This window comes from Rhinolophus sinicus, linkage group LG05, assembly GCF_036562045.2.
Source record: "Rhinolophus sinicus isolate RSC01 linkage group LG05, ASM3656204v1, whole genome shotgun sequence".
NCBI lineage: Eukaryota > Metazoa > Chordata > Mammalia > Chiroptera > Rhinolophidae > Rhinolophus > Rhinolophus sinicus.
In genome coordinates this window covers 37962510-37983687 of record NC_133755.1, presented here as the reverse complement: position 1 = coordinate 37983687, position 21178 = coordinate 37962510, and the positions used below count along the sequence as shown (strand labels likewise).

General features: G+C 40.7%; 1 protein-coding gene across 5 annotated transcripts in view; it reads right to left on the bottom strand.

Moving 5' to 3' along the window:
• The window catches only part of SPTBN1 (spectrin beta, non-erythrocytic 1), a 181952-nt gene that overhangs the window by 120468 nt on the left and 40306 nt on the right, over window positions 1-21178 (bottom strand). For 4 of the 5 annotated variants that reach the window (XR_012496352.1, XM_074331987.1, XM_074331988.1 and 1 more), the window contains exon 2: window positions 11071-11265. Coding sequence is in view for 4 of the 5 variants with exons in the window: in XM_074331987.1 (XP_074188088.1) it covers window positions 11071-11218 (148 nt within the window). In the remaining variant the exon portion in view is untranslated. Of the gene's footprint in view, window positions 1-11066; window positions 11266-21178 lie in introns of all 5 variants that reach the window. The other variant, XM_074331989.1, reaches the window with a different exon arrangement.

Genomic DNA, 21178 nt, shown 5'->3' with positions numbered 1-21178 from the left:
TCAAACATGCCCAATGTTTCCAAATGGAACTAGAATAATGGGGCAAATGGTGGGTAGCAAAGTCCAGGAGGCAGATGGCAACCATGTTTCCTATCACCTGGAAGACCACCTACAAAAGCAGACGCAAAAGCAAAAAATTGAGAGATGGAAAGCCTTAATTTCTGTTATTCCAGGGCTTCTTTGCACTTACCTTCTCCTTAGATTGGCTGTTTAGCTCTTCCCTTGATCACGCAAGATACCCCAGTATCTTTCCCCTAAAGTCCTAATATAAAGCACCTTCCTCCATCATGTCAGAATTCTGGATTAGAAATGTCACCCATTGCCTCCAACTGTCAGCCAAATGCCCTCTAAGCTGTGGATGGATGGGGCTGGTACATTCATACAAATGAATGGCTTCCTGCTCTTCACCAATGTTGTGAATACCTTTCTAAGTAATGATTTGTGAGTACCCAGTTGTTTGTAACCTGGTATAAAAAGACTATCTGGGCAAATCACAGCCCCATCTCCATGTTCAACCTCACAGAAATTTGAACTAGAGAAAACCAGGATGAGTCATTTAGCAACGAGCACAAAAGAGCAAAGGTTGGCCGGACACAGAGTTCGAACTACATTATATCAAAGCTATGTGAGCTGAGTTATGAGACAGCAGGCACTGTGACTCTGCAGATGGCCCCAATGAGCGAGGCCATGGTCCATGTGCAAGATGCAGAATGCCTCCAGGCCTACAGCAGCCTCAGTCACTAATGGATCTCTGCGTTCCCTGCACCTGAAACTCTACAATAACCCTTGTCGTTTCCTCCCCTACTCCACCACACACACACACACACCTTTTTTTGTACTCATATAACTCCAGTGACTCTCTGCCCCTGACAACCAAAAATGACTAACCCCAAATAATTTTGAATGCAGGATTGTTTTCAGAGAAGCCAATCAGCAGACAGAGACCAAATGCTTGTTACCACGTAAGACCCCTTCCACTGGATTACTATTCAATGTGATCATGTCAAAACAACTGACGAATATACAGATTAATAATCAAAACCATCTTCTTTAATCAATTGGTGTCAAAAATCAAAATGTATTTTAAGAAACAACATCTGCCCAGCATCAATTTTCTCCACAAATTAGAAAATTAAATTGAATGGTATCACTGAATATGGTGATTAAATAAAACCTCAGATATCTGAGTCACACTGTTAATATAAAACATACTTTGCGACATTTTCAGTTTGTTCTAATCCTATGGCATGTTTCATTTTTAAAGTGTAGAGGACTTTATAAATGCCTTGCATATAAATTACATTTTTTTCTTTTCATCTTCCTACGATGGTACCTGCTCACAGGTCCACTTTGGTAGAAAACTGGCAAAAGAGTTAAACGGTATAAGTGAACTTAATAAAGGCAACAAATATGACCATATCAGATACGAAACACCCACCAGGAGGCTTTTCTGATGACTACATCTGGGTAAATGAAAAGTTCCTACATTTACAGTACTTTGAGATGCCTACAATAGATCTGCCATCTGTTCCCAGGCAACTGCCAAGTAAAAATCACAGTATTATGATGTTGGTAGCTTTCATAGAATTTTTTCTGTTCTTTCTCACTAATCTACCACTGTTACTTATATAAGAGAGCAGAGGGAGAAATGAGGTACTGATACATGCTACAACATGGATGAACCTGAAAACAGTTTGGTAAGTGAAAGAAACCAGTCACAAAAGGCATTACATTGTATGATTCCATTTACATGAAATGACCAGAATAGGCAAATCCAGAGTCAGAAGGTAGAAATGATGGCTAATGGGCATGGGATTTCTTTTTGAAGGTGATAAAAATATTCTGGAATTAGTGGTGTTTGCACAACTCTCTGAGTATATTAAAAACTGCTGAATTATAGACTTTACAGGGTAAATTTTATGGTATGTAAATTATATCAATAAAGCTGATATTTAAGAGACAGATGGGGGTGAGGACACACACACGAGTGCAGAGAGCGCCAAGAAAAGTGTAAATGAGGAGAAAAATCATTGTTTTTCCTCTTTTGCTTACCCAGGCAGTCCCCAACAAAAGAGAGGTTATATTCCCTCAATTCAATCATAAATTAACCATAACATTTATGAGATTTTCTCATAGAAATGGTAACTGGAGTTCCTCAAAAAGAGACTGATTTAAGGAAAATAGTCTAGTAGGATGGGAAGAGGCGTTAAGACAAAGGCCTAGGGTGAATGAAGAGATAAATAAGGGAATGAGAATCAAGAGAAGTTCCCTGAGATGACTGAGGAATGAGAATTCGGGCACTAAGAAGACGGAGGGGAAGGAATGGGGTGGGTTAGGAAAAGGGAATGGGTGTGGTTAAGAGGTTTAATGAAGGAGAGGAATAGTAGGCTGGTTCTCCCAGCCAGGACCATTCGCCTCACGGACTACGGGACTTCAGCCATTGCTGAGGTGAGGATAGAATTTGAGGAACATAACAAACAGTAGCAGGCACCCAAACTGATTTCAAAAGTGGGGAGAGGGTCATGGACAGGAGTAAGGGGAAAGAGAGTAGAAGTAAACCTGAGGAAACTGTACCCCAAAAAAGAAAGATCCCTGCATTCCTACAGTCATAGAGCTACTGAAGCCATATGTTTATAGAAAATAAAGTGAGGGTATAATCTGGCACTATACTGAGTGACCTAAACAGCTTCCATGAGCCTCTTTCATATGAAACGCTCTTTCAGATTCAGATTTCACAAATGATGGGTGGTGTATTTACTATCCACTAGGGACAGTGCCCCTGTCTCACAAATAATACCAAATAATGCATAATTTAAGGAAATGGTCTCAAAGAGTGGATGAAGAAAAGAATGGGTAGCTATTAAATCCTGTTAATCCTGACTATAAAAATCTATTCCATCATGCAAGAAGCTTTCCCCCTGGGGCATAAAAGTGTTCCATCTGAACTGGGCTGTGGGTGTGTGAATAAGAAAAGCTCTAGCTTGATTTTCGAGGAATGAGTCCAAGCTTTAGGTGGTATACCATCTTTAGAAGCTGAAAGCAGACTTTCTATTTTAATGAGAGGAGTCCTCAGAGATATGCAGCCTGGCCTCTTCTGTTTTGCTGCAGAGGAAACTGGAGCAGCCCTGAAAGGTTCAAGCCCCAGTTGTTCTCTCTCCAAGTTCCAATGGTCGTTACATTACTCGACCCATCCTCTTAAAGTGACTGTTTTTTTCTTCTCCTGTGATCAATCCTTTTCTCTAAATTACTAGAGCACTAATTGCCTATACTACTTTCTTGGCAGTTGCATACATGTTTAATTAATGTTTCATGTAAATAGGTTTTATCTTCCTATTTAGACAATTCCAGACCATGTTTTATAGAACTCTTTACATAGTCAATAGCAAGCTGGTTCTGTACCTTTATTAGAAAAGAGTAAAATAGACGTATATATATTCATTTTGACAGGGGGTGGTTTATTGTAAATTAACAGTCTTACTGTGGAAACTTTCTAAGTAAAACCACCATGTTACAGGAGACCATAAAAAAATATAACGCCAGTGTCTAAACCACCTAATTAAAAACTGATAATTGTAGGAAGGAAAGACACTAAGACTTCTCTCAGAAAATAGAAGTACACTTAAAAATCTTTTACAGTTTTACATTAAGTTTTCCTCCATTTGTGTGCAGGTCTGTCTATTTTTGGATTAAGCAAATAATTTAAGCACATAACTTCAATGATAGCTTGAAATTTGCAGTAAACTGGAAGACAGTGATGGCAAGTTCTGTTCTAATTCTCAGTGTATAAAATCCAGCTCTTCTGCTCTGAGAAAACTCTGTGCCTGAATATTTTTATCCACAGCTGCCGATTTTGTTAGGATATACTTTTCAAGTGTCTCCACTAATTTTAATTAAAACTAGAGAGTGAGTTTAGGCCCAGAGAAATGTTCTGCCCTCCTGGAGATTAGAAACTAAAAGGCCCAAACAGGGATAGGGGCCAGAAGGTGGGAGGGGGGCACCACTTCACTCACTTCCGCCTTGAGGAGGATCCTCCCAGACAGGCTGTTGTGAGGCCAGGCATTACAGGAAGAATGTGTTCCCCCTGCCAGCAGACAGCGTTATACTCAGTATGAGCAGAACATTAAGCCATCTTAAAGGACGTCAATGTATCAATACATAAACTGAGACCTACTTACTGAGGGAAAGGAAAGACTAATATTTTAAAGGAGAGCTAGAGTTGGTTTCCACTTTGGTGGGAATACTCAAGGAAACAGGATTTGAATATTAAGTGAGAACACTTAGGCCAGGTCCCAGGAAAGTGTTTCTCCAAGTACATCGCATGCATTAAAAACGCAGACTCCTGTGCTCCCACCCATAGTATGGAATCTCAACGTATGGGGGCTGAGGGACCTAGGAACATGCATTTTTTATATGAGTGTGATACTGAGTCTTCTGCATCCAAAAGCAGTGCTTGAGAACATTGCATTAGTGTGCAGCTGAAAGAGCAATGTGTAAATGATGTGGAAGATCTGTCTTTCTTGCTACCTTGCATCCATTTGATAAAACTTTAATATTGGAAAGCACAAAAGGGAGAAGTGTTTGTTTTCAAAATAACGATTTAATTGATACATTACTCTTCATCAAAATTTAAATTCACATTTAGCCAAGTGGCCAACTATTCACTGCTTCAAAAATGTGCCCCAAACCAAACACTCGATGGGTATTTCGAGGCCCACGTTTGTTCAGCAGGATCTGTTGTTTTAGCCAATAAAAGTGTCTATGTGAAGGCACTAGAGTTGCACTGTCCAAATCGGTAGCTACTGGGCACATGTGACTACTCACTATGTGCAATGTGGGCAGCAAGATACATACTGGAGTTCAAAGACTTAGTATAGACGTAAAATATCTCATTAATAATTTTTTATACTGATGAGTATAGAATATATGTTGGATAATTTGATTAACTGAAATATCTTCAAAAACACATGTAGCTAGTATTATGGTTCTTTTGGAAATCACTGATCTGGATATTTAAGGTAAATCACTGCTTTAACTGATTTAAATGTTCCACCAAAATTCTTGGTCACTCAAATAAATGACTATATTTAAAGGGAGTCCAGCATATAAAGATGGCCAATAATAAATATTTACTCTACATATGTAATGTAAAAGATACAATTAGGTGCTTTCCCCTCATCTTCTTAGGGCTATCAGCTGTCCTTTATTTCCCCTAATCATGCACACTCAAGGTCAATTTCTTTTGCCATGGCTCGTATGCAAAATTTTAGTTCATAAATGTTGATGAGTGACAACTCCCAAAGTCATCTGGTTTTTAATTTCTGTCTTTGTTTTTTATTTTCAAATGCTCATTCATATGCAAGCTTTCTCCTGCCACCTGTATATGCCTTTATTTTGGGGGGGAAATTAATCTAAATTTTTCAATGTGATATTACATGTTAAGATGTTTTCCTGCTTTTTTCCCTAATTACAAAATAGTTCAGATTTTATTTCAGGAAAAAAATTCAGATACAGGTAAGAAAAGGAAAGTCACTAGAAATAAACACTGAATATTTTGGTATGTATACTCCCAATTTTTTAAATTCACTTTTTATGAGTGCTGAAAGGTATCAATTCTAATTTATCGATATTTAAAAGCTAAATGTTGGGCCAGCCCGGTGGCTCAGGCGGTTGGAGCTCCATACTCCTAACTCCGAAGGCTGCCAGTTCGATTCACACATGGGCCAGTGGGCTCTCAACCTCAAGGTTGCCAGTTCAATTCCTCGAGTCCCGCAAGGGATGGTGGGCTCTGCCCCCTGCAACTAAGATTGAACATGGCACCTTGAGCTGAGCTGCCTTCCGGATGGCTCAGTTGGTTGGAGTCTCAACCACAAGGTTCGACTCCCGCAAGAGACAGTGGGCTGCGCCCCCTGCAACTAACAATGGCAACTGGACCTGGAGCTGAGCTGCGCCTTCCACAACTAAGACTGAAAGAACAACCTGAAGCTGAACGGCACCCTCCACAACTAAGATTGAAAGGACAACAACTTGACTTGGAAAAAAGTCCTGGAAGTACACACTGTTCCCCAATCAAGTCCTGTTCCCCTTGCCCAATAAAAATCTTTAAAAAAAATAAACAAACAAACAAATAAATAAATAAAAGCTAAATGTTGCACTTTTTAAAGGCCTACTTTTCCTATTTCCCCTAATTTATGTTGATTCCACTAAATAAAACTGTAAACACCCATCACTTGTAAAAAGAAAACAATTACCTTTTACATTTCTAGAAAAGGTTCAAGTTTTATGTTTTATTTTCGTTTCAAATAAAATGCTGGTTTCCCAAAAGTCCAGCGTATTTGGAATCACTTTCTTCATCACCACATGTCCCACACTACTGAGGCAATTTGGTCAGAGGTCAGGAATGTTGGTATGCCACCATGGGATGTGGGAAATCATTTACAGAATGCATAAAAATCACTTCACAGCTCTCTGTCTCAAGGCCAATCGGCATGCCATGATCTCTTTGCTACATAACCTGAGGGCCCAAGGCTCTTCTCACCTTCCTTCTGAACTGTAAATGGTAGCGCATTTAATTTTAGGCATTAAATATACGTCTCACCAGTCTCATACATATACAAATTTTGAACATGTGGCTATTGTCAATATTAATTCTAAATATTTTCTAAAAACTGTCTAAGTCTTGAACTTGCACAAGCTGGAGATTTGAGAGACTCCCTCTCTTCACCCAACTTGTGTGAAGGGAATGCTTTCAGATGCAACTTTTCTCTATTTTGACAAAATGTTTTTGCAGTCAAATTCTATCAGGAAAGGCTCTCAGTAGACTATGAAGACTGGATAGTTCAGTTCCCTGTGCTTCCACTTGGTATTTCCCTCTGATGCTTCTAACTACTAAGGAGCAGGAGGGGTGATGAGTGACTGAGATATGAATCAGACTTCCAAGCAAAAAAGTTTAAGGAAAATGGAAAGATTCAAAGCTCACTGGGCAGCGGACGTGAACCAACTCCAGACTCTTTCATCTTTGTGATGATAAATTGGCATTTGACAAGTGATTGCAGGCCTGATTTCTACTTTTTTTTTTTTAATGGACATGTTACACACTATATCCGAGAAGCCATCTTCCCTGTGAAATATCTTACCGAGTCTGATACTCGGACTCCAAATGGGTGTCCTAGAAATCAATTCAGTTCTGACACTATCTGGAGTTAGCACAGGCCCCACAGGCTAAGGGCTCAGTCCCACAAGACTGCTTCCCCTTGAGATACCAGGTGCCAGTCCCAGGCCACTGTGCTTCCATGTGACTATAAATTCAGGGGTTCGCATGACCACCCCCACCCCCTCAGGTTCAAGAATCTGCTAGAACAACTCACAAAACTCAGGAAAGCACTTTGCTTAGGTTTGCCAGTTTGTTATAAAGATTGTAACTCAGGAACAGCCAAATGGAAGAGGTACATAGGGCAAGGGATGGTAGGAGGCATAACTTCCACACCCTTTCAGGGCTCACCACCCTCCCAGCAGATTGATGCGTTCCCCAACCCAGAAGCTCTTTAAACCCTGCCACATTTGGAGAGTTTTATGGAGGTTTCACTGCATAGGCGTGATTGATTCAATCATTGACCATTGGTGGTTAAACTCAATCTCCAGCCCAGCCTTCCCTGGAGATTGGGGAGGTAGGGCTGAAAGTTCCCACCTTCTCATCACTCGGTGTGTACAGTGACCAGTTCCTAGGTAAGGCTATCCAGGGGACAGACCCTAAGTCACCTCATTAGCATAAATCCAGGTGTGATGAAAGAGCCTCTTTAGAACAACAAAGGACACTCAGGAACTTCCAAAGGTTTTAGGAGCTCTGTGCCAGGCACTGGGGACAAAGAAAAAATGTATTTCTTATACCAGAGTCAAAAGCAAAGATGAAGCAGCAAGCAGTTTTCTTCACCTTATTTCCTCAGAGATGTAGATATTGAAAGTCATTCAGTAAAGGAAAAACACAAAGTGGTGGTTACATTGCCAATACGAGATGCACTGCACTGTAAAACGATAAATTCCTGTTAATGTCTTCTGAAATCACCTCAGAAAATTCAGATGTAGGACTAGGAAGACTCAACATGTTGAGCGCCATAGGGCAACAGGAAACTTGTTATGAACATTTCGACTGCCATAGCCAAAGACTTCTGACTTCAGAAGATGCATCTACCAGAAACCACAACAGCACTCCCTCAGCTAAGCCTATCACGGTACCACTTCCCTGTAAGGGACAAGAAGATATTTCCTTTTCTTAAAATCAAGTGCCAGTCTCCCACCCTACTCCTACACTGAAGTGTCTCTTTAAGATACCTATGTTGAAGGTGATACTTTAATTCTCCCTAGACTTTAGCTGGGTCTAGAAGAAATGGAAGTAGCCACCCAAGGAAGTAGACCAGACAACAAAATGTGATTTCCCCCCTCACTACCAGCAGCAGGAGCATCACCGGAGAACCCATTAAAAAGTGCACATTTTTAAGCCCCGCCCTAGACTTACTGAATCAGAAACGCTGGGGGTGGGCCCAGGAATCTGTACTTTAGCAAGACCTCGAGATGTTTCTGATGCCCGCTCAAATTCTAGAACGGCTGTTGTAGACACTGCTGGACTATTATGTTACTCTTGCTGTCAGTATAAGATTCTTAGAGAGCTCGGAGATTTTTCTGTTTCACAGAATTAGGAAGTCTGAGAGTAAGATAATTTCTTCCAATAAACACATGCTTTTCCTGATACCTTCTGGATTCACCGCAAGTTTGTGTTTTTTTTTAAAAACATTACTGAACCTGGAGGCAGCATGTTTTCTTTTCACTAACATGTCATGGTTACTCATGGCTTCTTCTAGATCACAGGATGCATACCTGAGCCTTCTAATAGAAAATTTTTAACATGTTTGAATTACTCATTATCAATACTCTACACCAAAGAGCTATGAGTCATTTTGTATTTTACTGAATACAGAAAAATAGTAGAGTATCCACCTTAGAGCCACTCTGCCTTCAGCCATTTAGTCTCTCTGTGCCTCAGTTTCATCATGTATATATTGTAAATAATAATCTCCCTCATATGGCTGTTATAGGATTAGTTAATATATACAATATATTTAGAACAGTGCCTGACACAAAGCAAGTACTGTAACTACAATAGTTCAGAGACCTAGTAACACAGATGGAAAGATATCCTGGGAAGTGCAAGGACAACTGATCAATACTAAGGCCAGTTGGGCATCTCCTCGGGAACTGCAGAAAAGAACAGCTACAAAGAGTAAGAAACTGCTCTGCAGTTTGTAGGTAAAACGTTCCTTAAAAGGGAGATAATACATAGTAGTCTAGCGGCAGGACGTAAATGACTTATGATCAAAGGTAACTGACCACCAAGATCATCTTGCTCTAAAGGCTCAAATGAAGATTCGAGGCGAAAAAGAGGTAAGAGATTGAAGTACAAGTCAATCCACTAGCACAAGTCAGGTTTCCATAACGTTCCAGGTTAATGAATAAGCTAGAAAATCAAGTTCCAATTCTAGAGTGACTATCTGGTTAATCATTCATTTATGCCCTCAAATCAGGCAAGCTCAAGAAAGATCGTGAAATCACCACCACTCAAGAAACAAATTATTCTACAGCAGCTGAATAATTTTCCTATAGCATGTAGTTGGCTGTATCCCTAACATCCATTCCCCTCTTCCTCCTTCCTGTTATATTCCAAGTTTTCTAGCCAAGCTGTTCGGGTGGGACTGACCCCTTCCCCCACGCCCCAAAACCTCCTCACTCGAGGAGTGTGTCAGTCAGCATACCCTCTTCTCTGATTCCAACTGAAGGAAGGTTCTGAGAGAGGCACATGACCCAAACGAGTGATCCATCAAGCCAGTGAGACTGATCCCAGGACCACAGCGGAAGTACTAGGGAAGCAGAGGTGCTCTCTCTTCTGCCAAAGATCCTTACAGACAGATCTGGGACCTGGAGCAGCTGTCTCAGGACTACAGGGTCCCAAGAGCCTGCCTGAGGCTTCGTTCACACTAGCAAGTAAAGCTAAAAAGTGCAGAGAAAGAAACGGGTCCTGGTCCCACCACTGAACCGCAGGAGTCTTGCTTAAAAGCCACTTTGTCTACTATGTGATCAATCAATTCTTTTTGTCATTTAAACCACTTTGGGTTAGGTTTCCTTTTCCTTTAAAAATCAAGAGAACTCTAAATTGGACATGCCTCATAGTCAAATTACACTGTAAAAGTATAACAAAAAAAGTGAGCTATATCCACAATTAACAATAAACTTACCTGTTTAAGTCAGGACTACGACTTACCGGTCATAATTAAAAACATTAAAAAAAAATCATATAAACCCACTTTTCTCACTTGGAAACCATTCTACTTGAAATCTCCAAGTACAGATGCAAGAGCTTGCATAAACACTTTGACCCTTCCTTTATATATATTCAATACTGCTGAGTTTTCATCATGACAGAACCCTTTCCTGATTTTCAGGACAATTTCAGGGCAAAACATTCCCCACCCCAAGGTGAAAGTGTGTTCTAGGTATTCAACAAGGGAGTGAGAAATCACAAAGTAAGGATGCATTACTGCTAATTTTAATGATTCAATGGCAAACTTACCTGTTATAGTATTAAATGCGCCCTTACCAGATTAAACTATTGCTTTTTAGATCTAAAACCCTTGCATGTGGTACTAACTAACCTTGGTTACTCAAAGTACTCTACTGTAACAGGTCAGGTCAACTAATATATCACAGGCTCTAAGTACATAGGTTAATTTGTATATTTATGCTTTGTTATTTTGAAATGTAAGACGTCTCAAACAAATGTAAGAGAATTCTTACAATCCTAGGGCAGCTCTTTCTGAACTACTATAAAAATCACTCTGCTCTGAAACATTCTGGCCTTAGGATTGCCAGTTCTCCAAACATGGAACTGGGTACCTTATGAATTGGTCAGCTAGGTCTCCTGGAACATGGTTAAGTAGAGGGGAGCCCATCTTGTCAGGGTGGATGATTCTGAAGGGAACGCTAAGGCATCCTGGGCCTGTGTGACCAGGCAGGAAGAAGACATACCTGCTAGAGCCTTGATGCGGGACCGCTCAAAGAGCCTGGCGGAGCTGTTCTCATTGTCCCAATCGTCCACGTCCCAACGGTTGTTGACGTCGCTGTACTGCTGTTGGATCTCAATGTTGTCGTAGTCAGTGGCTACTGTGGTCGTCATCTTGAACTGTCTCAGCGGCTCCTCCACATGAGCTCCTTCTTAGAGTTCTGTGAGAAAGAAAAGCAAAACCTGTTTAGTCACCTACAGTGCGTAGCGTCCCCACAAAACCTACTGGGATAAAGGTGAGTAGAAGGTAACACAATTCACACATATCAAGAACAGGTCTCTGGAGTCAATCCCAGCTGGTTTTGAACTTGAGCACTGCCTCAGAACACGTGTGTTCTGAACCTGGCCACGGTACCTCACATCTCTGAGCCTCGGTTTCCCCAACCATCAAAGAGGGTTGTTGAGAGAACCGAATGACATGACGGATGCCCAACAAAGGATGAGTTTCTTCCTTCTCTCTAAAGGTTAAACTTTGCAATTTTAAAGTTTCATCGGACCTGGATGAACAGCTAGCTGGGGCTTCTGAATGAACTTATTTATTTCTATAGGGTACCACCATAAACTAACCTTGAAGCTTCTCCTGGAAATTCATAAAGTGGTCTATAAAAGAACAGATCGTGTCATCTAAACATCTCATTTACATATTAGAAAAATGATGCTGAGATTAAACGTGAGAGTTAATGTACGGCATGAAGGACAGTCCTGGTGCATAGATGCTCAATGAAGAATGGCTGCAATATTTATATTGCTGTGTGGTTATAAAGTCTTACTACCAACACCACTCCCCACACCCCAGGAATCCATCCACGGTCACAGTGTTTCACAGAGATAAAGGGGAAACAAGAACCTAGGCCTCAACTTTTGGCCCGCTGCTATCTTCACTCACGACAGTACCCTCAGAGAATGAAGAGAAATGCATTTAGCTTTAAATAGAGCTTCTCCTTCAATAGAGCCATCAGAAAACTGACCGAACCAGAGTGTGCTGAGGACTTAGGGTATGCTCAGCCTGTTCCAGAGGGTGGGGATAACAGTAAACAAGATAAGGACCAGGCTCTGGTGAATCTTACGTGCCAGTAGGGAGGGCCAGATTAAAAGCACACAAGAAAAGGCAAGACAGCTGAAAGAAAATACAAGTGGAGTGAGAGGCTAGAGAGTGAGTGAGAACGTATTTTAGATCTGGTGGTCAGGGAATGCCTCTCTGAGTCGGGGTTTATTTAAGCTGAGATCTCAGTGTCAAAAGGAACAGGTCACACCCTGATCAAAAGGAATAGCATTCCAGGTAAAGGAAACAGCTTGTGTAAAGGCTCTGCGGTGAGAAAACGCACAGAGTCTCGGAGGAGTGGAAAAGGTCAGTATAGCTGGAGTGTGTCTGGTGGGCAGGGGGAGAGATGTGGAGATGAGGTTGGAATGGTAGGTGGCACCAGACCACAAAGGGCTCTGTGAGCCTAAATGTGATGGAAGGCTCTGCAGGATTTTAAGCTAATAACTGACACCACAGGATGTATGTTTTTAAAAGATCCATCCTGGTGCTGCATGGAATACACATTTTAGGCAAGGATGAGCTCATAATTCCTACTGGTGTGGCTAAATTGCTACATGTTTCATGTACCAAGCTATCGAGTTAAGAAGAGGAAGATGTACCAAGGAAAAAGCTGTTTGTTCTCTCCCCCTCCCATCCTGTCCCACTACTCTATCTTAAGATTCAATAATTTATTATAAGATTTTGTACCTGGATGCTCATTGAATGAAAACCCCATTCACTGTGCACCAAGAACATGCTCCTAGACCAGAGCAAACAGGCCTAATGACTAGTTTGCGTATTAATGAAACCAGACCACCACCCAGCAGTTACAAAATGATCACCCCAGCTGATTCTCCCCCTCACATATGCCACCTTACAAAGAAAATAGAGTCACATATGCAGCAAAAGAAACATTTCTCTTACTGTGTTTCAAATGTAGCTTTTCTCAAGTCCTAGTACAGAATCACACGTCAGATGCAAGGTTTCCATGGTAAATAAACCAGACTGAAACAAAGGAACTGTACCTTAAATAGTATAATTATTGGTGACACAAGGATAGAACTGCCTCCCCTTTCGTCATTAGCAGTTTTCTCCCAAGCTATTCAAGACTATTACCAACACACCCCACATATTCCTAAGGAAAAAGCACCTACAACTGAGCCACACATCTGTACCTCAAATAGTCACCCATCTTTGCTCATCCTGAAACATCCTGGATGGGAGTAAATCCCAGATTCCCATCAGGCAGACACAATCAATCCCAACAACATAAATTCATCAGCAGATTAATTTTAACAACTACACAGCAATTCATTTGTAAGACTTCATAAAAACACAAAAAAATTTCAGAAACCTAAGCCAGTACATATATTCTATTGAGTGATCTTAACAGTTGCTCTTAACATTCAGAGTCATAAAAATTGATACTGTCATTTGAACTTGGAGATGGTTAACTTTCTTGACTAGGTCAATGCGAAGACTTTCATACAATTCAGCCTCGGAAGATGCTATGTCTAGGAGGAAAACGTGAATGTGCTATTAATTCCAAATTTCTGAAAGCAAAGTAAGTACCATTTCACCCAACCTAAGGTAAAATCTAACCACCACGCACCTCTCTCGGTTAGTTTTGGCTATTTGGTGCCACCTGCTGACCACTGAGAACAAGCCACACCGCAGCCTCCAGGGCGGCTACCAACCTGTGCCGGGACTTCCCCACACCTGACTCTTAAGTAAACCCAACCACAACCCTTTCCCCCCAACGAATCTTTTCCTACCACTGACTTATCCCCCAAATCACTGACTACTTTCCACAAATTTCTCAACAAGCAAGTGTTAATTTTAATCCTCTCCTTAAGCTTAAAATAAGTCCTTCAGGGAACATAAGCACATTTTTCCCCTAAGAATTCTTTAATAGAGTCCTTCACTTAACACCACTGTCCCTTAAAACAAAGAGGAAAGTGGAAGCTAAAGTTCCTACCAGTCTGTGTACAAAGATATGTTAATGTAATAAGGTTTCACTAGCGTTTCTAAGAACTTGGGTATCAGGGACATTTTTTAAATTTCAAGGCAATGTCAAAGCAAAACATCCCACATCCCCAACAGGGCCCCAGTGAAAGGCTGTTCTAGGTAATCAACAGAAACAACGGAGTGATGTGAGGGTAACGAACAGTCAAAATGAAGGAAAGAGCATGGATGAGTGTGCCCATGGCACGGGGAGTCCAGAAAACCCAGCACGCTACAAGCATCTTTACCCTCTAACCCACTTCAATAAGGGACTGCGATAGCTGTGAGGGCAGTTTATATCACACATATAGGTGTCCCCAGGAGGTTATCTATAAAGGGCTACATTTTCCCAAGGTGCTATCAGCCATGTGTCCCAAGGGCCTGTGAAGTAATCTGTACTTCTTAAATGGCTGTGGGGAGATTAGGAGGAGAGAAGAGAGGAGAGCTGGCCATCTTGGAATTCTGCCTGGTGGGTCCGCCATTAGGAAAACTTGAGAGGACTATGTAATGTTGGCACGAGACAAGACAATTTCCTCTCCCAGAGAAGGGTTCTCATTGCCTCTACTGGCTCAGTGATGGCCCAGATTCTATCTAACTTGATCCCCACAGCAGGAACTCATTAATTAATCCTTGAATGAATAAAAATCAATAATATCCTGGGTGTGATATGGGTAATACCCATTTTGTTGTGGCTAGGTTTTGGGAAGATGGTTAAAAGTACATTCCTACCTTCCCTGCTCTTCTTCATCCTAAGAAAAAGGAGGTAAGAGGGGCAGAGAGGGAGAGAGGGAGGGAGGAAGACAGGGAGTAAGGAAAATGTAAAAAAGCTAAGCCTCCCCCACCAAATTTCTCTTTTCTACTCCTATGTCCTATGAACTGAAATTTTCCAAAGAATACAAAGAAATTCCAAAAGCTGTATAATTTCTACGTCATTAAGACAATAATTTTATTTCTTCAAACTGGCAGAGCCCGACAGACATGGATGAGGAAACAATTATCCTAGACCTATGAGGCAACAGGTTCCTAAGCTCTGGCAGGTGCTACCCCAAGGTCATAACCGCCAGGAAAGCAACTGGAGCACTACCATTCTAAGTTTTAGGAGTATTCCATCAGTTCTCCTCTTTATTGATGAAAATTCTGAAAGTCAATACTGGGCAAAGCCCAGACAGAAAACACTTTATCAGTCCTGTTACTTTCCAAGATCCCCAATCTATTTTCCATGTTACACACGTATTAACGGGTATTAGACCAATGCACAGGTTTTTTTGTTCTTTGTAACTGTTTATCTCCAAGCTTCCCCCTCCTGTGACTCTACAATATCCCTCAGTGACAGACATTACCCACTCCCATCTTTGGGTCCTACCCTTTGCTGGCAACTACTCCCTGGACGGCTAAGTGCAGTCGTCTCCTATGGATCACCAAGTCAGTGTCTAAAACTAAACTCCTAATTCCTCCCTCGAAACTCTGTTTTTCTCCTGTCACTCCCTCATAGAACAGCAACCTCATTTCCCCAGTTTCCTCAGCTAGAAACTTTTTAGACATCCTTCATTTCTCCCTCTCCTCCCATGTTCAGGCCCAACAGTTGTTTGTACATCCGTGACAATCTCCTGATTTAGCTCAAGCAATATAGTTGCTTACACAAGGCCTCACCTTTTATTTTAACCCCTAAATCTATTCCCCAACATTGCCACCAGAGGGACCTTTCTCAAATGTAATTTAATCACTTCATTCCTGGGCCTAAAACCCACCAATGTCCATGCCTTCAGAATAATGTCAGAACCCTTTGAAGAGAGATATGAGACCCTTCATGGGGAGGTCTGCCCAGCTCTCCAGCCTGGTCTCAATATTCTTGTCCAAAGCTCACTATTCCTCTCCTAAGCTCTTGTAGTTCCTGAGGGAAAGGTCATACTCGTCTCACTTCCAAAACTACTACCTGGAATAGCCCCTTACTCGTCCCACAAATCCTAGTGGAGGTACCACCTCACCCAGGAAGCCACCCCCAATCACTCCCCACCACCATTTGGTCTAAATTAGACAACCTTAGATAGCCAGATACGTACTCCCTCCCAGACACCTTATATACTTCTGACCCATCACTTATCATTATCAGACTGTTTTATAATTACAAAACTGCTATATATTTATGGCCAATAGGCCAGACACGTAAGGTCATGTCCCCATCATACTGTCTTTTTATCTTTCAGCTCCTAGCTGGGTGCCTAGAAACATGAAGTATTTGTTAATTATTTATGTGTGGGCTGGCTGGCTGGCTGGGTGAAAGACAGAGCACTGGAAGGTGAAGCCACAGAGCAATGACACTCCAAGCCGCCACTCTGGAACTCTCTCCATCAGTCACGGAGCCCACAACACACACTCCTCAGAGCTACGAAGACCTAGCGAGCACCGTGCTTTCAAGAAGTCACATTTTCAGACAAGGCTGCCAAGGAACACGAACACATATTTAATAAGGTGCTTCTCCACGTGCATATTAAAATTTAAATTTCCCTTTTTGGTCTTTATTCACGAAAATAATTTATTTTTTGTCTGAACTAATCAGATTTTAGAGAGTAAAGCAACACATACAGAGAACACACACACATACACACACACACTTGCACAAACACACATTTTGTTAATACCCCATTTTAATTAAAGCCTCAAATAAATTAAATAAAAATTTAAAAGGTGACTAACATTTGCCAATCCTTTCTGAGGAGGAAAACCATATGCGAACAATTACTTTGGCAGAATACACAGACCCAAATGTTCTGCAAACACTTAAAATCCTCCCACTTTACTCATAAAAGACTTGAAAAAGCATACAGTGGACTGCTGGTGTGTTATCTTCCAAGGGAAAAAAAAAAAGTCCTGCTCAGGGACTTGAAGGGACCAAACTACGTGCCTGAGAATTTCCAGAAAAAGACCTATTAGTGTTTTCGACCCTCTTGACTATTTCAGTCACCAGAAAGCAAGAGATGCACATGCTCTTTGCAATTTGCCCCCCAAGGCCTCCTGCAGCATACATACCAACAGCCAGCCACTAGAGAGGCCCATCTGCAAGAACCCCATCTAGAACCAAGGGGATACATCAACTCGGCTAACCGACTTTACTCAGGTTCATGGAGCGTGCTCCACAAGAAGGCCCAAGACACCACTGTAAACATTTCAAGTTCTCTGCTCAGCAAGACAGGCTATTTCAGCTCTCATCCAGAGAGCAGCCAACCACCCGATGCCGCCGCACCCTCCTGCCAATGCGTGAGCTTTCCTAACCGACCCACAGCCAACCCAAGAGCAGCAAAACCTTCTTCCTTATAAATTATACAACTATGCCAGAACTAGCCGCATTTTTCCCCCACCTCCATCCATAGCCAAGGTAAACTCTTCCAAAACAACTTCTATCTTTCTTCCCAAGCTCATTGTACAAAAGAGCCCTGTCGATCCCAGGATGGTAGACATGTTTGTCTTCTCCATCTAGTAGCCGTAGCCCTGGTGGTTTGGGCTGCACGCCCCCAGACCTCGTCCTTTTTCTGGTTCAGTAAACCCTTGCTTTCAGAAAAACTTTTGGCCTTGAAGGTTACTGTTTAACAGTATCATTTAGTTTTTAAATTATTCAGATTACTTGCAGGTTTACAGGAACACATCAACTGCACAAAAAGCATGACACAGCTATACAAACTCACCAAAATTCATAGAACCAGATCATTTTGAGAGGAAAGGGATCTCAGAGACCTGTTTAATAATTAAACCTCACTAACAAAGATGGTCTTCAAATACTCTATACTAACTTTTGTCTGTTTTATTTAGCATGTTAAAATCTCATACTGTAATCATGGACTTATCAGGTTTTCCTTATAATTCCCTGAATACATACAAAATCGTAATTATTTTATCTTCTTGGTAGGTTAACATAATAAAATATTTTCTCCTTATTCACACATTAATTCTACTTTTATTGATAGTAATATTTTCCTGGTATGCTTTTTTTTTTTTTTACCCCCATTCTATTTCATCTTCTCGAGTCTTTTTGTTTTAGGTACGCCTTATTTTTAAAACCCAATCCAAGTGTCTAGGTCATTTAGGGGGCAGATATCCATTTATATTTATTAGGATTACTGACATATTTGAAGTTTCAACCAACTTACTTTGTTTTCTATCTTAATTAATAAAATGTGAAAACTGGGGCCTACTAAAGAGTTAAACAACTGGATCAAGTCACACAGCTATGAGCCCAACATACATAATATCTTTGTCACCACTGAATCCAGAACCATAAGAACTCAATCTAATCTTCAAAATGCAGGAAACTGATGAGTCTAACAACCAAAGAAAACTAATACTAATATAAATAACTTAATTTTCTTGCTGGTTTACTTTCTGTGGAAACGGTGTTTTGTTTTTTTATTCAGTCCTACTCGGCAACGTTTTGAGGGAGATATTATTAGCCCTATTTTACAGAAGAATAAACTAAGGTTTTGCCTGTTGTGGCACAGCTCGGAAATGAAGAAGCCAAGAGGTTTTGAACCAAGTGTGTATGGCTCCAAAGCCCATGCTTCAAACGAATAACTTAACCTGCAATTTGAGGCACAAAATAGTGGCCCGTATCAGGAAAATATCTAATGGACTCAAGGTTCTTAAATAAATGAATAAACAGATTAGCCCTGTTCAAATTCTAATTACTGCATAGGGCAGCAACCCACCTAACCAAGTCTCCTCACTTGTGGATTCTCAACGGGGGTGATGCTGCTCCAAAGAATGAGAATTCATTTTGGGGATGAAGTGAAAAAACTTACTCATTTTCATGTAAGCACGGGGATACGGTACTCTGTGGTATTAAAATTTCATAGGTGGGAGATTAAGAAACAAATGTCTATAAGATTCCTGGTGGAGAAAAGGAAGAATGAAAAACAGTTTAAAAAACACTGTCCAACTTAAGAGAAAAGCTGTATCACCTTTAAGTAAATGAAGACTTGAAGCTGGGCCTGGAAGACAGGAAGATGAAAAGCACATTTCTTTGTATAAAAGAATCAGAATTGCATATACAATGGGTCCCATTCATCATGTCTCTGATATAGAAATTCACAGTGGGCTACTCTCCCCTAACAGTAACATATGCATTTTAGGGAAATAGCGATGACTTAGCCATCTTCTGCCTACAACACTCAAAGACTAAAGCACCCATTATAAACCTTCTGCTATCGACTGAATGTTTGTGTCCCCCCAAAATTCACATGTTGAATCCTAACACCCAACGTGATGGTATTTTGGAAGTGGGGCTTCTGAGAGGTGATTCGGTCATGAGGGCAGAGCATTCATGAATGGGATTAGTGCCCTTATAAAAGATACCCAGAGTGTAACCTCACTTCTTCTGCCATGTGAGGTTACAGCAAGATGACAGTAGTCTATGAACCAGGAGGCAGGTTCTCACCAGACACCCAACCTGCCAGAGCCTGGATCTTGGACTTTCTAGCTGCCAGAACTGAGAGAAATAAATGTTTGTTTGTAAGATACCCCATCTGCGGAATTTTGCTATAGCAGCTCAAATGGACTAAGACACCTTCATTCCCTATATTCAGAAATGACCTCTTTCCTACACAGATGAAAGATACTACAGGAAGGCTAATTTCAGTTTTATGTACAAAGCTTTAGGGACAAATTTTGTTTTTTAACATGGGCAGATTATACCAGGCTCTACTGTTTGGAGGAGCAAAATTAATCCTTACTATAAAGGAAATTACTTATTTTTAAAGATTTCACTAGAGAAAAATACACGGACCGTAATTCATTACTTTAAAACAATCCATTAAAAGGAACCGTCACTACGGTTTAATAACTTTTATTATACAGTATAAGCAAGAGTACATTTCTACAAAAAAGGAAGAATATAATAAAAGGGGAAAAACAGGACATCTCCATGACCTTTCTCCATTTTACAGAGTAAACGGGACAAAGAACAGTGAAATTATAAACAGATTTACTATTCAAGTACCTTAAATGAAAGGAAAATTCCTAATATATTGCATAGAAATTTATCTAAATTTACTATTACAACAAAATTGTAAACAAAGTACCTTGTTTCTTTTCTCTGCCTACAAATGATACCATCTAGATTCTAAATATAAATCTACAAGCCCTAATTTTTTTAAAAAGCTAGCTTTATTTTGAAAACAGAGCTAGAGAGGAAGGTTAACTTTTCCAATGTCTATCTGTAAGTCTCAAAATCACCTACCTGAAATCAAACAAAAAATGTTTAAAATAATTTATACTCAATACTATCCTCATAAACTTGGCAGCTAAAGACCATCCTTATTTTTGTTCTCCTTACAGAGAGGAGCGATTGAAGTTGAAATCATTAAAACGTTGCAGACCTAACCACATGATCTTATGGCCAATGTGGGGTTTCTGAGCCACTACAAACAACCACTTTGGTCTTACCCTTACTTCCAGACAGTTTTGAATTACCTTAACAATACAGGTAGGTCTAATGGCCCTGCTGCCAAAATGCTGATCCTGAACTTTTAATGAGTTTCCCATTTCACTGCCTTATTTTTTGTAAAATTTCATTAAGTCAGTATTGTGTGTGTCCGAACAACGGAGGAGTAATAATGTGCTTTCTATTTGGCTGACTTTCACTCCTAGAGCAGCCCAGCGCCTAAATTCTCTGCTTATCTATCAAGTAAAAATGTGTATCCCAAATACCTGGAATAATGATCAAATGAAAGAAATATGTAAAATTGTAATGAAAAGCAACACTGTATGAAATGATGAATCACACACACACACACACACACACAAAGCTCCACGAGGACCGGGATCCTCCCTATTCTGTTCCTCTTCATACCACCAGCAACATGCTTAAGCCATAGCAGGTGCTCAAAAACAACTGTGAAATAAAGACAACGATGCATGATAGGAGCGGCGTCACTCCAGAGCCCTCTAACTCTAAACCACAATGCTTCTTTCTGCCTAAATGATATGTAGCCTGGGCCCCCGTAAAATTCTCATTGTTATATAAGGAGCAACCTTCTCTTCACTCAGTTTCATTTAGCAAA